This window comes from Chiloscyllium punctatum, chromosome 2, assembly GCF_047496795.1.
Source record: "Chiloscyllium punctatum isolate Juve2018m chromosome 2, sChiPun1.3, whole genome shotgun sequence".
NCBI lineage: Eukaryota > Metazoa > Chordata > Chondrichthyes > Orectolobiformes > Hemiscylliidae > Chiloscyllium > Chiloscyllium punctatum.
Genome location: NC_092740.1, coordinates 71656395 through 71672274, shown reverse-complemented (window position 1 = coordinate 71672274; position 15880 = coordinate 71656395). Strand labels below are relative to the sequence as shown.

The 15880-nt window shown below is 42.1% G+C and overlaps 1 protein-coding gene across 1 annotated transcript in view; it reads left to right on the top strand.

Annotated features, from left to right (window-relative positions):
- reep5 (receptor accessory protein 5) overlaps positions 1–14136 on the top strand; it is a 33504-nt gene extending 19368 nt beyond the window's left edge. The window contains exons 3-5 of the mRNA XM_072583795.1: positions 6032–6170; positions 12247–12415; positions 13787–14136. Of these exons, the coding sequence (XP_072439896.1) occupies positions 6032–6170; positions 12247–12415; positions 13787–13836 (358 nt within the window). The 3' untranslated portion in view covers positions 13837–14136. The remainder of the gene's footprint in view (positions 1–6031; positions 6171–12246; positions 12416–13786) is intronic.
- Positions 14137–15880: the final 1744 nt, after the last annotated feature.

Sequence of the window (15880 nt, the reverse complement as noted above, 5' to 3'; positions counted from 1 at the left end):
ACACGAAAGACTTTTCTGCTACAGAAGGAATAGAGTTTTAATTAAATTGTCTTCAAATTATTGGAAAATCTTTTAAATCCAATTTTTCATCTTCCAAACTTTGACAAGAAGTGGGTATTGCATGCTATAGTAGTTTTTATTGCCTATCTCTAACTCACATTGAGAAGGTGATGGTGATTTGCTGCCTTAAACCACTGGAGTCCATGAAAGGTATATACCCCCACAGCACTATCACAAAGGGATTTGAGGATCTGGGGCACATTATCACCAAGTGGAATTTCCACCCCACTGAAAGATGCACCTTTGGGCCCTGGTTGATTTTTCAAACCTGGAAAACACTTGCATGGATACATCACTGTAGTGGTGTCCTCTGTAACTGCTACTGTGCTTGCCTGCAGCTGGGGTGGAGAATAGTCTATGAAGGAGACAAGATGACAAAGTTGTTAGTAACAGATGTGCTTTCAAAGTGAATCTGTGATTGATGAAATAAATTTCTAGACTGCTTAAATTTAATGGTAAATACGTTTTTTTTTCCTCAAGGGAAAACTAGGTCCTGAAAACAAGAGAAGCTGTAGAATTCCTGCCGTGCCTGCCTTTTTCCTGTACTGAAAATTGGCAGACGATCAGCAGGATGTCTCAGCCCTTGTTATTTAAGATAACCAGCACTAACCAAGCTGTTATGGCAATTTCACCTCGAGGTTCTGGCTTGCTAAATCTTAAATAGTGAATAAAGGTGGCATGGCTAGACAACTGTTAAACATTATTCAACAAAGCGAATGTAGGCAACATTAGATCTTGGGGCTCGCCCCTGTTAAGCGCTATAAGCTACACTGGCTTAGTGAAGAACTACTGTTTCATTTTAGACACGGTTTCAATACTAAACATTCTTATGCTGTGCTCATAAACTGGACTGAATGCAGAATAAACCTCTGTTCCCTCCAGTCTGCTAGATGGTTTGCTTCACTTTCAGAAAAATAACCCTTCATCCCTTAAGGGTACTGTTAGCAATTGATGATTTATTGAAATCCATCATGCATTCATAATTTAGTATGAACAAAAAATTAAATGTTCAAGAATATTAACATATTCAAATAATTGAACAGAGCTGGACAACATTTTCATCGTCATTAAGTCAACAATAGGTGGTGGTTTCAGATCTCCAGTATTGGCAGTGAGGATGTTTTTATAAGGACTTAAGACCATAAGAGCCAGGAGCGGAGGAAAGGCCATTCGGCCCATCGAGTCTACTCCACCATTGGCTGATTGGCATTTCAACTGCACTTCACCCCACTCTTCCCCCAGCCCTTAATTCCTTGCGAGATCCAGAATTTATCAATCTCTGCCTTGAAGACATTTCATGTCCTGGCCTCCACTGTGCTCCATGGTAATGAATTCCACAGGCCCACCACTCTGTCTGAAGCAATATCTCCTTATTTCCATTCCAAATTGACCCCCTCTAATTCTAAGGCTATGCCCACGGGTCCTAGTCTCCCCGCCTCATGGAAACAACTTCCCAGCATCCACCCTTTCTAAGCCATGCGTTATCTTGTAAGTTTGAGATCTCCCCTCAACCTTCTAAACTCCATTGAATACAATCCCAGGATCCTCAGCCGTTCATCATATATTAGGCCTACCATTCTAGGGATCACCCATGTGAATCTCTGCTGGACACGCTCCAGTGTCAGTATGTCTTTCCTGTGGTATGGAGCCCAAAATTGGACACAGTATTCGAAATGGGGCCCAACTACAGCTTTATAAAGTCTCAGAAGCAAATTGCTGCTTTTATTTTCCAACCCTCTTGAGATAAATGAAAACATTACGTTCGCTTTCTTAATCACAGACTCAACCTGCAGGTTAACCTTCAGAGAATTCTAGACTAGCACTTCCAGGTCCCTTTGTACTTTGGCTTTATGAACTTTCTCACTTTTCAGAAAATAGTCCAAGCCTGTGTTTCTTTTTCCCCCAGAGTGCAGGACCTCATATTTTCTCATGTTGGATTTCATCCGCCATTTCATGGACCACTCTCCTAAACTTGCTAAATCTTTCTGCAACCTCCCCACCTTCTCAGTACTACCTACCTGTCCATTTAACTTCATATCATTGGCAAGCTTCTCCAGAACGCCCCCAGTTCCTTGATCCAGAACATTAATATATAAAATGAACAGCTGCAGCCCCCAACACTGAACCCTGTGGGACACCACTTGTCACCAGCTCCTGTTCCGAAAAAGAGCCTTTTATCCCAACTCTCTGCCTTCTGTCAGACAGCCAATCCTCAATCCATGCCAATAGCTCACCTTGAACACCATGGGCCCTCACCTTACTCAGCAGCCTCCAGTGAGGCACCTTATCAAAGGCTTTTTGGAAGTCTAGATAGATGACATCCACTGGGTTTCCCTGGTCTAACCTACTTGTTACCTCTTCAAAGAATTCTAACGGGTTTGTCAGGCACGACCTCCCCTGACTGAATCCACGCTGACTTGTTCTAATCTGACCCTGCACTTCCAATAATTTAGAAATCTCATCCTTAACAATGGATTCTGGAATTTTACCAACAACTAAGGTTAGGCTAATCGACCTATAATTCTCCATATTTTGTCTTGATCCTTTCTTGAACAAGGGAGTTACAATAGTGATTTTCCAACCATCTGGGACTTTCCCTGACTCCAGTGAATTTTGAAAGATCACAACCAATGCCTCCACTATTTCCTTAGCCACCTCCCTCAGAACTCTAGGATGTAGCCCATGAACCTCTATTGTGTCCTAAATTACACCCAGAAACCCCTGCCATTGTTGCTGTACTGACTTCCCCGTTAGGCTCTGCTTCCAGTTGATTTTCGTCAATTCCTCTCTCATGCCTCTGGAATTACCTTTATTTAACTGTAGCACCATTACATCTGATTTTTGCCTTCTCTCTCTTTCAAATTACCGACTGAACTCTGCCATATCATGATCGCTGCCTCCTAAGTTTTCCCTTACTTTAAGATCTTTTATGAAGTCTGGCTCATTACATAGCACTAAGTCCGGAATAGCCTGCTCCCATGTGGGCTCCATCACAATCTGTTCCAAAAAGCCAACCTGTAAGCATTCCATGAATTCCCTTGCTTTGGATCCACTAGCAACATTATTCACTCGGTCCCCCTGCATATTGAAGTCCCCCATAATCATCATGACCTTCTTGCCCTCTGACCTGCCCTATCTATTTCCTGGTACATATTGGGAGATCTGTACATAACTCCCATTATGGTTTATTGCATTTGTGGTTCCTCAACTCCACTCACACAGACTCAACACCATCTGACCCTATGTCATTCAGTGCCATAGATTTAATTTCATTCTTAACTAACAAGACAACCCCACCCCCTCTGTCCACCTCCCTGTCTTTTCAATTATTTGTAAATCCTTGTATGTTTAACTGCCAGTCCTGAACCCCCTGCACCACATCTGTGATGACTACCACATCATAATTATTCACGATGATTTTGTGTTACTAATTCTTCTAATTTGTTACGAATACTATGAGCATTCACGTAGAGTGTTTTAATGCTAATTTTCATATACTCGTGATTTCCAACATCTCTAGTATTATGTCCTAAGTTATCCTTTTTTTGTTTTTGCTTCATTCCTAATCTACTTTGAACTTAAACCCTGAACACATGCTAACCTGCTGCTTATCTTTCTACCTGACTCCATACTCCATCGTTTTCCCTTCGCCTCCCCGAGTCCTAATGGCCATCCTATTTATTTTATTTCACCAGAACATTGGTTCCATATCGGTTCAGGTGGAGACCATCCCAACCCATCCCATCAGTACAGATTTCCCCCTCCCCACCCCGGTTCCAAAACTGATGCCAATGTCCATGAAATGGAATCCGTCTTTCCCATACCAATCTCTTAGCCACATGTTTGCTTCCCTAATTTGCTTATCCCTATGCCAGTTAGCACGTGGCTAAGGCAGTAAACTGGACATTATGACCCTTGAGGACCTGTTTTTCAATTTCCTTCCGAGTGCTTGATACTCCCCAAACAGGTCCTTCTTTCCTAGCTTTGCCTATGTTGTTAGTCCCAATATCTTTTCAAATCAGTCGGAAATGTCCTTTACTCTGGCACTGGGTAGGCAACCCACCATGTGGGACTCCAGATCTGGCTCACAAAGGATACTATCTGTTCCCCCTAATCACAGAATCCCCAATAACAACTACTTGTCTTTTTGCTCCCCCTCTTGAGTGGCCTTCTGCACCATGGTGTCATGGCCAGCTGGCTCATCCATACTGGGAGCAAGAATCTCATACCTGTTCGACAAGGTAAAGGGCTGAGGCTCCTCCACCCCTGAACTCCAATTCCCCCTACATTTACAGTCACACCATGTTGTCCTTGATCACTAACTGAATTTGAGTCTACCAGACATGACTGCCTCCTGAAATAAAACGGCCAGGTAACTCTCCTCCTCTGATGTGCCGCAGTGTTTGAAACTCAGATTCCAGATCATCAACTCTGATCCGGAGTTCTTCCAGCAACCAACCCTTGCTGCAGATGTGGTCACTGCCGTTCACAGTGGGATCAGCCAGCTCCCATGTCGTACAGCTACAGCACATCACCTGCCCAGCCATCTCTACTTAATTAATTTATACAAATTTGAGTCAAATGATTCCTAGTACTTCTCTATGGTCTTATTCAACTAATCAACTAACAGTAAAGTTTCAATCAATCATACGATACACAAGAAATATCAATTGAAACGCCTTACTTTAGCTACACATGAACATCCTTTTTTATTTTGGTTAGAGATATACCCAGCAGTCCTCTGTTCCTCACTGTGACCTCTTCCTCAGCTGCTCCTTTAAAAATGGTTTGTGCGCTCTCTCTTCCTGGCAGCCCTCTGTTCTCTCTGCCCTCTCTCCTCGCCGCTCTGTAAAAATGGAACTTCTGGCGGACATGTTGGGAAAGTAGCCCCCTTTACCCTGAGTGGTTCTAATTAGACAACAAGATGATCGTCACAGTAAACTGAAGGTACTGCGTAAAATTGTCCTCAATCTGCTTGAAATATGAAAAGGATATCTGTTAAATTTATTGGTAAAATTAATCTACCATGTTGTTTGTGTATGGTATCACAGCCAAAAATAGAAATGTACTCCAGTCACATGGTGAGCATTCATAATAGGAATTTATCGCCTTTGTCAAATGCTCCACTGTTAATTGAGTTACAAATTCATTTGAATTTTACTTGAAAAGAGGCCTGAGGTTTAAGTACATGAATCATTTCAGGGACAGCTCACAAAACCATATTTATAACTACTGTTATTCAATGGATAAACATTATTCAGTACATCTGTGCCAGTGACCCCATTGTATTGCTCTAAGCTAACACAATCAGATAGATTACTAATTGTACCTAACATTTTCCTTCGTTTGCTAAATCTAGCATTTACAGCAAGTGAAGCTAAAGACTGCATGTGGCATAGTGAACTAGAAGATCACTGCTTCACTTGCATGGAAAATTCAACCTTTGTGCTGATTTGAGTTGATCTTACCCGCAGTAGTTCTTAACCTTGGTCTGGTGGCACTAAGATAGAGAAAAATAAGTTGAGCTACCAATCCTTACTCCTAGAATGCAAGTGATGGGACCAGAATGAAGTGACAATGGTAATGATTTCAACTCTGCCTTCTGTGGCCAACTGTTCATTCGAAGCTCAGTATCGATATAAAAGCTGTATGGATAAAATATTTAAAGTTAGCTGTTGCAGCACTATAATCCAGCAAGGGTAAGCATCGTCAATAAATAAAAATACTTTGAAAAACACTATGTACTCAATGTATACCTTCCTGGTGGGTGTTTTACAAATTTGTTTCACCAGGAATCTAGTTAAGCACACCGTGAATTTCTTAGGCTTTACGTGTCACTTGGATTGCCCATGTTAGAAAGTGATGCAATGTACCTAGACTTTCTGCAAGTTTTATTTGTTAAAGATAGATTTAAAATTAGCTTACTTTGTGCTGTTGAAATATTTGGTAAGTTTACTTTTCTTCCGTACAGAATCAAGGCTATCGAAAGCCCAGATAAAGATGACGATACAATATGGCTGATGTACTGGGTAGTATATGGTCTCTTCAGTGTAGGTGAATTCTTTTCTGACATCTTCTTTTCCTGGTTTCCATTTTATTACATGTTCAAGGTAAGTAGAAATTAGTTAATAATAAATTTGCATTGTAAAGTACATTAATGATTATTCTGGTCATTAACTGCTAATGCTGATGGCCTAAATATTCAGGCCATTATTAAGACGAATAGTTCATTTTGGTATTGAGGGAATGGAATGGAGCTGACAATGAAAGCTTCAGAGCATACTTGGAAGATCATAAAATATTTGAATGATGAAGACTAGTTGATAGTAAAGAGATCTGATATCTGTAGGAATAATAGGGTGGTTGTGATAGGGAATTTTAACTTTCCAAACATAGACTGGGACTGCCATAGTGTTAAGGTTTTGGATGGAGAGGAATATGTTAAGTATGTGACTGTACCTACTCGAGGGTGCAAAACTTGACCTACTCTTGGGAAATAAGGCAGGGTAGGTGACTGAGGTGTCAGTGGGGGAGCACTTTGGGGCCAGTGACCATAATTCTATTAGTTCTAAATTAGTGATGGAAAAGGATAGACATTATCCAAAAGTTGAAGTTCTAAACTGGAGGAAGGCCAATTTTGACAGTATCAGGCAAGAACTTTCAAAAGCTGACTGGGGCGGGGGGAGGGGGTGGTGGTGCAGATGTTTGCCGATAAAGGTATGGCTGGAAAATGGGAAGCCTCCAGAAATCCCCAGATGCTTCGGTTTCCTCCCACAATCCAAAGATGTGTAGGTCAGGTGAATTGGCCATGCTAAATTGCCCATAGTGTTAGGTGCATTAGTCAGAGGGAAATGGGTCTGGGTGGGTTACTCTTCGGAGGGTCGGTGTGGACTGGTTGGGCTGAAGTCTAGTCTAGTCTAGTCTAATCTAATCTAAATGAGATAACGAGAGTCCAGAGACAGGATATTCCTGTTAGGATGAAAAGAAAGGCTGGGAGGTATAGGGGATGCTAGATGACTGAAGAAATTGAGGGTTTGGTTAAGAAAAAGAAGGAAGCATATGTCAACTATAGACAGGATAGATAGTGAATCTGAAGAGTATAAAGGCAGTAGGAGTATACTTAAGAGGGAAATCAGGAGGACAAAAAGGGGACATGAGATAGTTTTGGCAAATAGGGTTCAGGAGAATCCAAAGGGTTTTTACAAATACATTTAAGAACAAAAGGGTAACTGGGGAAAGAATAGGGCCTCTCAAAGATCAGCAAGGCCGCCTTTGTATGGAGCTGCAGGAGATGGGGGAAGATACTAAACAAATATTTGCATCTGTGTTTACTGTGGAAGAGGAGATGAAAAAGAGAGAATGTAGAGAAATAGATGGTGACACCTTGAAAAATCCCCACATTACAGAGGAGGAAGTGCTGGATGGCTTGAAACGCATAAAAGTGGATAAATCCACAGGACCTGATCAGGTGTACCCTAGAACTGTGGGAAGCTAGGGAATTGATTGCTCGGCTCTTTGCTGAGATGGTTGTATCATCGATAGTCACAGGTGAGGTGCTGGAAGACTGAAGGTTGACTAACGTGGTGCCACTGTTTAAGAAGGGTGGTAAGGACAAGCCAGGGAGCTACAGACTGGTGAGCCTGACGTCGGTAGTGGGCAAGTTGTTGGAGGGAATCCTGAGGGACAGGATGCACATGTATTTGGAAAGGCAAGGACTGACAAGGATAGTCAACATAGCTTTGTACATGGGAAATAAATGTCTCTCGAACTAGATTGAGGTTTTTGAAAAAGTCAGAGGATTGATGAGGGCAGAGCAGTGGATAAGATCTAATATGGACTTCAATAAGCATTCAACAAGGTTCCCTGTGGGAGACTGGTGAGCAAGGTTAGATCTCATGGAATAAAGGGAGAACGAGCCATTTGGATACAGAACTGGCTCAAAGGTAGAAGACAGAGGGTGGTGGTGGAGGGTTGTTTTTCAGACTGGAGGTCTGTGACCAGTGGAGTGCCACAAGGATCGGTGCTGGGTCCTCTACTTTTTTGTCATTACTTAAATGATTTTGGATGAGAATATGAGGTACAGTTAATAAGTTTGCAAATGACACGAAAATTGGAGGTGTAGTGGACAGTGAAGAAGGTTACCTCAGATTACGATGGGATCGTGATCAGATGGGCCAATGGGCTGAGAAGTGGCAGATTGTATTCAGTTTAGATAAATGTGAGGTGATGCATTTTGGGAAAGCAAATCTCAGCAGGACTTTTACACCTTAATGGTAAGGTCCCTGGGAGTGTTGCTGAACAAATAGACCTTGGAGTGCAGGTTCATAGCTCCTTTGAAAGTAGAGTCAGAGTTAGATAGGATAGTGAAGAAGGCGTTTGGTATGCTTTCCTTTATTGGTCAGTGTATTGAGTACAGGAGTTGGGAGGTCATGTTGCGGTTGTACAGGACATTGGTTAGGCCACTGTTGGAATATTGTGTGCAATTCTGGTCTCCTTCCTATTGGAAAGATGTTATGAAACTTGAAAGGATTCAGAAAAGATTCGCAAGGATGTTGCTAGAGTTGGAGGATTTGAGCTATAGGGGGAGGTTGAATAGGCTAGGGCTGTTTTCCCTGGAGTGTCGGAGGCTGACGGGTGACCTTTGTAGAGGTTTATAAATTCATGAGAGTTGTGATAGGATAAATAGACCAAATCTTTTCCCTGGAGTGGGGAGTCCAGAACTAGAGGGCATAGTTTTAGGGTGAGAGGGGAAAGATATAAAAGACACCTACGGGGCAACTTTTTCATGCAGAGGGTGGTATGTGTATGGAATGAGCTGCCAGAGGAAGTGGTGGAGTCTGTTACAATTGCAACATTTAAGAGGCATTTGGATGGGTATATGAATAGGAAGGGTTTGGAGGGATATGGGCCGGGTGCTGGCAGGTGGGACTAGATTGGGTTGGGATATCTGGTTGGCATGGACGAGTTGGACTGAAGGGTCTGATTCTGTGCTGTACATCTCTATGACTCTAATTTATCCAATCCAAAACATATTGATAGTTCTTTGTACTCTTCCCCATATGGACAGGCCAAAGGCAAACAGGTCCTGTGCAAGATACTATCCAGGCAAAAGTGAGTAATGCATGCTGAAATTAGAGTCAAGAGTGTGGTGCTGGAAAAGCATAGCGGGTCAGGCAGCATCCGAGGAGCAGGATTATCGACGTTTTGAGCAAAAGCCCTTCAGGAATGAGGCTGGGAGCCTCTGGGTTGGAGAGATAAATGGCAGAGAGGTGGGGTTGTGGCAGGAAGGTAGCTGAGAGTGCAATAGGTGGATGGAGGTGGAGGGTAAAGGTGATAGGTTGAAGGGGAGGTTGTGTAGATAGATGGGAAGGAAGATGGACAGATGGATGGAGGCGGGTGGGGGGGGGGGGGGGGGGGTGGTGTGGATGCAGGTTTTTCAATTCCTGTGGTGCCAGGGGAAGGTTCCAGGAGGGGAGGGTGGGGGGGTGGCATGGACCTGACGTGGTAGTCGCGAAGGGAACGATCTTTACAGAAAGCAGATAAGAGTAGGGAGAGAAATATATCCCTGGTGGTGGGGTTCATTTGGTGGTGGTGAAATGGCAGAGGATGATCCAATGTATATGGAGGTTGGTGGGGCGGGAGGTGAGGACCTGAGGGGTTCTGTTCTTGTTGCGGTTGGAGCGGTGGGGTTCGAGAGCTGAGGTGTGGGAAGTGGATGAGATGCACTGGAGGGCATCATCAACCACAAGGGAGGGGAAATTGTGGCCTTTAGAGAAAGAGGACATCTGTTGTGTTCTGTGGTGGAACCGGTTCTGCAAGCAGATACAGTGGAGCAATTGCGAATAAGGGATAGCATTTTTGCAGGAGGTGGAGTGGGAGGAGTCTGTGGGTTTGCAGAAAATGTCAGTGTTGAGTCGGTCACCATTGATGTAGAGGTCCAGGTAAAGTTAAGTTCGGGGTGGAATGTGTTGAAGTTGCTGAACTGTTCAACCACCTCATGGGAGCATGAGATGGCACCAATATAGTCATTAATGTAGCGAAGGAAAAGGTGGGGAGTGGTGCCAGTGTCACTGCAGAAGGTAGACTGTTCCACATAGCTGACAGAGACGGGCATGGCTGTGGCCCATGTGGGTGCCAATGGCTACCCCTTTTGTCTGGAGGAAGTGGGCGGATTCAAAGGAGAAATTGAGGGTGAGGACCAGTTCAGCCAAACAGATTAGTGTCAGTGAAAGGGTACTGGTGGGGACGTCGGGGGAGGGTTAGAGGCCCTGGTCAGGGTGGATGGAGCGTATAGGGATGGGATGTCCATGGTGAAGATAAGGCGTTGGGGGCTAGGGAAATTGAGGTCTCGGAGGTGGTGGGCATGGGTAGTGTCCCAGATATATGTGGGGAGTTCCAGGACCAGGGGGGTAGGACAGTAAAGAGCTAAGTGGGGATGAATTTAGTGGGGTAGGAGCAGGCTGAGATGACAGGTCAGCCAGCATAGTCAGGTTTGTGGATTTTGGGTAGGAGGTAGAATTGGTCAGTCTGGGGTTCCTGAACTGAGGTTGGAAGCTGTGGGTGGGAGATCTCCTGAGATGAAGAAGTTGTTTATGGTCTGGGAGGTGAGGTTGTGGTCGTGGGGGTGGTAGGAGGAGGTGTCTTCAAGTTGGCACTTGGCTTCAGCGGTGTAGAGGTCAATGTGCCAGACTACCACTGCAGCGCCCCCTCCCCTTCTTTTCTGCTCGTTTGATAGTGAGGTTGGGGTTGGGGTTGGAGCAGAGGGAGTGGAGCGCTGCATGTTATGAGGGTGAGAGGTTGAAGATACTGTCCACCCTGACTAGAAGCCACTGGTTTAGGAGTGTTCTAGAATACACTGCACTTGCCTGAATGTGTACAGCTCCATCAAAATTCAAAGTTCAATGCCATTCAGGACAAAGTCTGTTTGATTCGCATTCTTTCAAACAATTACTACCTCTGCCGTCAGCATGCAGTGGAAATAATGTATACCATTTACATCATGCACTGCAATGAATTGCTGCCTTTGATAATATTTTCCAAACCACAACTTCTAGCTCCTGGAAACATTTCTTCTTGTATGTTTTTACTTCAAGTGGCACAGCATTCTGACTTCCTTCAAGAATGCTATGTCAAAATGCTGTCTTGCTAATAGCGCTGTGGGAATGTAGATTCCACCATTTTCAGAAGGTTGGTCTGAAAGCTCTAGAGAGTATTTGGGGGTGGCCAATAAATACTGCTGTTGTGAGCAATGCCCACATCCTGGCACTGAATAAATAAATACAGTCTAGGCTTCCTTCCTCTCTCTAGAGTATTGTCTCCATAGTGGCCTGTTTTGAAGAACAGGAAGCTCATTTGCTTTTAAAGAATTGGCTCAAAGTAAGAAACGCTTCTTCAGGAGCATTTAGACCAAGCTGCTTGAAGATTGAGAGATTGGGATGATGGCTGGTAAAGAATGACTTATAGGGTCGGGGCAGATGACGGTATTTGATAAATCAAGAGCTTGGGGAGGTTAAAAACCAAAAGAACCACGGATGCTCTAAAATCAGAAACTAAAACAGAAGTTGCTGGAAAAGCTTAGCAGGTCTAACAGCCTTTGAAAAGGAAAGTTACGGTTTTGGCTCTGGTGACCCTTGGTTGCAGATGGGCAAATCTGATAGCTTGAGAAATATTGTGTCTGACTAACTGTAATGTTGCTTCCTGCTTTTAGAGCAGATGTAGATTATTATTTTGGATAACTCTAAGTGAAATCACAAGATGATTTAGGATAATCCGTTCGAGACAGCAGAAGGATTTTGCAACAAATATTCGTAACATATTGACTTAAATCAAAATAAGTCATTAACAATCAAACTGCTCCAAGTGGTGATATTTGGAATGACAACTGGTAGGCAAACAAATTTAATAAGAATATAGGTCATTCTGGTATAACATGTTTTATCAACCTGATTAGGCTATAATGCGATTGACAAATTGTGGATGCTGTTTGGATAATGTGAACTTTCTACTGAATGGGTATAGTCCTTTTCTGTAGCGATCTTCTACAGCATGATTTTCTGTAGCAGTTTTCCATAGTGCGAAGTTGCAGAGGAACACTATTGCCACGTTATACTAGAATGCACTGTAGCATTGTGGACGAATATAGGATCTCAATTGTTTATTTTAATACATCTCTTTGATCATATCTAGTGTGCGTTCCTGGTTTGGTGTATGGTTCCCACTGCAAATAATGGCTCTCAAGTGATCTACAAGCGTTTCATTCGCCCTTTCTTTCTGAAACATGAGGCTAAATTGGATGAGGTTGTGAAGAATATTGGTGATCGGGCCTCAGAAGCTGCAGATACCATTAAAGAAAATGGTAAGATCAATAACTTATCATTTACAGCTGCAATATATTCCTTGCATGTCTGCTCCTGTTGAATAGGTCTGTTAAACAATAAAAACCTTCAAATGTTTTCTCGGTGATGATATTTTGTGTTTGGAGCTCTTGCAGAATGAATACCCTAACTCAGCCATACTTAATCAAGGAGAAAAAGAATCACTCATCAATGTCTGCTCTCATCTGAGTGGGCTGTTTTTTAAAAAAAAGCAACATTAATACGTTTGGGACAAAATTAGCATCAGCAAACATTACAAATCAGTTACTGTTTTTATTATTGGAGGTCTTTGTGGCCCTGTGAAAGTGTCGTTCGTTGCCTCTGAGCCTGGAGGCATCACTTCCATGACTTGATAGCCATGAAAACTATATTTGTAAATGTAGATTATCAATCCACACATCCTTCTGATATGTCTATGGCATATGAGTTGGAGAGTTCCTGGTTAGTGATGCTTAATGTGGAACAATGCCCCTCCAATGGAAGTGGATGTAATCAGTACTTTGCCTACTATACCAGTACAGCAAAGAGGAAAAAGACTCTTGCTTTTGTAATGGAGGACTGGTTAACATCAGTACAAGGGAATAACAATTCTTTTTTTTTTTTTGGATGAAACACTAAACCAAGACTTTGTCTATTGTGTCAGAAGGATTGATGGGTCAAGTGCTATTTTTGCAGAACAGGGGACTTTTCCCAGTCACGTGGCTAATATCACTAACACATCTAGGCCATTATGAAACAAGTTGTCTTTCCCACTTCTAGCCTATTGCATCTAGACATGTCACCTGGGTTTCTTGTTTTGCTGCACTCTGGTTTGGAGTTGCAATGCTGTCATCTCAAGTTAACAGCTTAATTTCCTGTTGAATGTGCTTTGATAACTCCCACGGAGGCAGAGCTTGAGATTTGGTGAAATACTGGATGGTGCGAACAAGGTTATAGGTGTTATTCCAGGCCCCTGCACTGGAATTCCAAAGTACTGTTTTGTATGGCTGCAATTTCAAAAGACAAATGCATACTAATGCTATTTAATGCTGTTAATCAGATCCTGATTATCATTATTCTGGAAAATGGGTGAAGATCAGATTGAACATAAGGGAAATGCTGCACTACTAAAACAGCTTCTCAACATTTACTGTTTGATCTTCTACTTGGGAGGAAATTATATGTTCTCAGTACCCCAGCATAGAATCCAATGCCTCGTAAGATGCAAATAATTCTTTGTTGTTGAAATTGAGTAAGCTGGTTTAGTTGGTAGGCACTGGACAATTGATCTATGCCAGAATGAGAATTTGTGTTTTGCTGGTTTGAAATTAACAATTTGAAGGTACTATCTTTGTTTGTTTGTGTTCTTCTAGCCAAAAAAGCAACAGCAAACTTGATCTTTGAAGAGAAGAAGAGTACTTAAACAATGGCCGATAAAACTCCCTGGAATCGAGTGCGTTAAGATATTGCCTTTGGAAATTTTTTTCAATGCACACTTTAAATGTATTTCTTTATACAACCTATTTGCTCAATTTTATCAAACTCAAAGTGGAAAAATGTATGGTACTCAAATGTAATATTACAATCAGTGTTTAATTGCTTGTTGCAAATATTTCATGGACTATTGCTAATAATGCAGATGCAGTTCTGAGAGTGGCATTTTTCTGGTTTGTCTTGTCCTTTTATTGTCTGATTTAAATGTTGAATAAACTTTTAAAGTTGACTCTCTTGTCACTTTTGAACCAAATGTTAAGTAAACTTGAAAACTGATACCTTTGAGAAAATGCAGCTTTTGCTAAAACAATTGTGTTCTTTGCTGCAGTGCTTGGGGCTTACAAAAAAATAACTAACTTTCCACAGAAACCAGACAGTTGCATGCCTTTATTTTGTGCTGTATTCATAACTTTTTTTTAATATCTGAAGTAGAGCTGTATCACTTGCTACGAGAGAGAGGTTTAACTGTGGTTTAAACCGTTCCTTTATTCAATATAATTGGTTTCTTCAAGGCCAGGCCAAGACTGCCAGCGGGGATACAAATTATGTCAAAAGTACATGGGGTTAGCTTAAAGGACCAGGAAATTGTCATCTTTCTTATGCTCGTGGAATAGCAAATAATTGAAAAGTGAAAAGATATTATACACTGAAATATTTATTGGAATTGTATCATATAGACAAAATACCAAATCATATGATGGCTTAATGTCTTTTTTTTTGTTCAGTTTGTTTCTTTGTTTTTCACATGATGTGGTGATGCTAGTGATGGACTAGTGTGAACAAGGTCAGAAGTCATACAACCAGATTATAGTCCAGCAGGTTTATTTGAAGTGACCAGCTTTTTGGAGTGCTGTTCCTTCTTCAGGTGAAGTCAGGACTTCACATGACAAAGGAGCAGCACTCCAAAAGCTTGTGACTTCAAATAAACTTGGACTGTAATCTGGTCGTGTGACTTCTGACCTTGTTTTACACTAAAATAACATTTTCACTTCAAGAAATTAATAGACTTCAATAGAATAACAATATTCATTTATAAAGTAATATTAATGGAAAAAGTGCATAAGTTTAAATTGTTAAAATTTTGGATCAAGGTTTTTTTTTGCATTCAAATTCCACCATCTGGCATGATGGGGCTTCAGAGCTGAGTGTGTGTTACTGGAAAAGTACGGCAGGTCAGGCAGCATCTGAGGAGCAGGAAAATTGACATTTTTGGGCCAGCGCCCTTCATCAGGAAACTGAAGGGCTTCAGCCCGAAATGTCGATTTTCCTGCTCCTCTGATGCTGCCTGACCTGCTATGCTTTTCCAACAACACACACAACGCTGATCTCTAGCATCTGCAGACCTCACTGTCTCCTGATAGTAATCCATAAATGGACTGAAGCCCTAATTCCATTCTGCTACACCATTACCTTGCTAAGCAGCAAGAACTGAATTAACGAGGGTTTCAGTAACATTGAGTAAATTGGGATTGGGAGGACATACACTTTAGTGGCGTAGAGGAAGGGAATAGAGATGCCAGAGTCAGAAGATGAGGACCTAGGAAGAGAGACCAGTTTGGAGAAGGCTGGCAGATCAAATGTCCTTGGAGTTTGAAAGAGGATTTAACTCACCAACACAACAATATACAGCATAGGACGTAAACCAGTGATTTGAGAGATGGACATTCAGAGAGCATCAATGCACCAACCTCAACTATCAATTACAAAGGTATGAATAATAATGTCTGAGGAATACCTCTGCCAGAAGCACATGTAAAGTAGGGAATGTTAAAGGATGAAAACTCATTTCACAATGTAATTTCCATGAACCTGTCAGATGCTGGACTCTGCAATAGGATTGATAATATATGCTGGTTGTGCCACCCTGCAGATTTGAAAAGGGCAGGCTTGTAAGGAACCAGTCCTGTTCTGCTCTGGAATGGGCATGGAAGTTTTTGACTTTTGATGTTTATTTGGAAAAACATTTCCCAAGA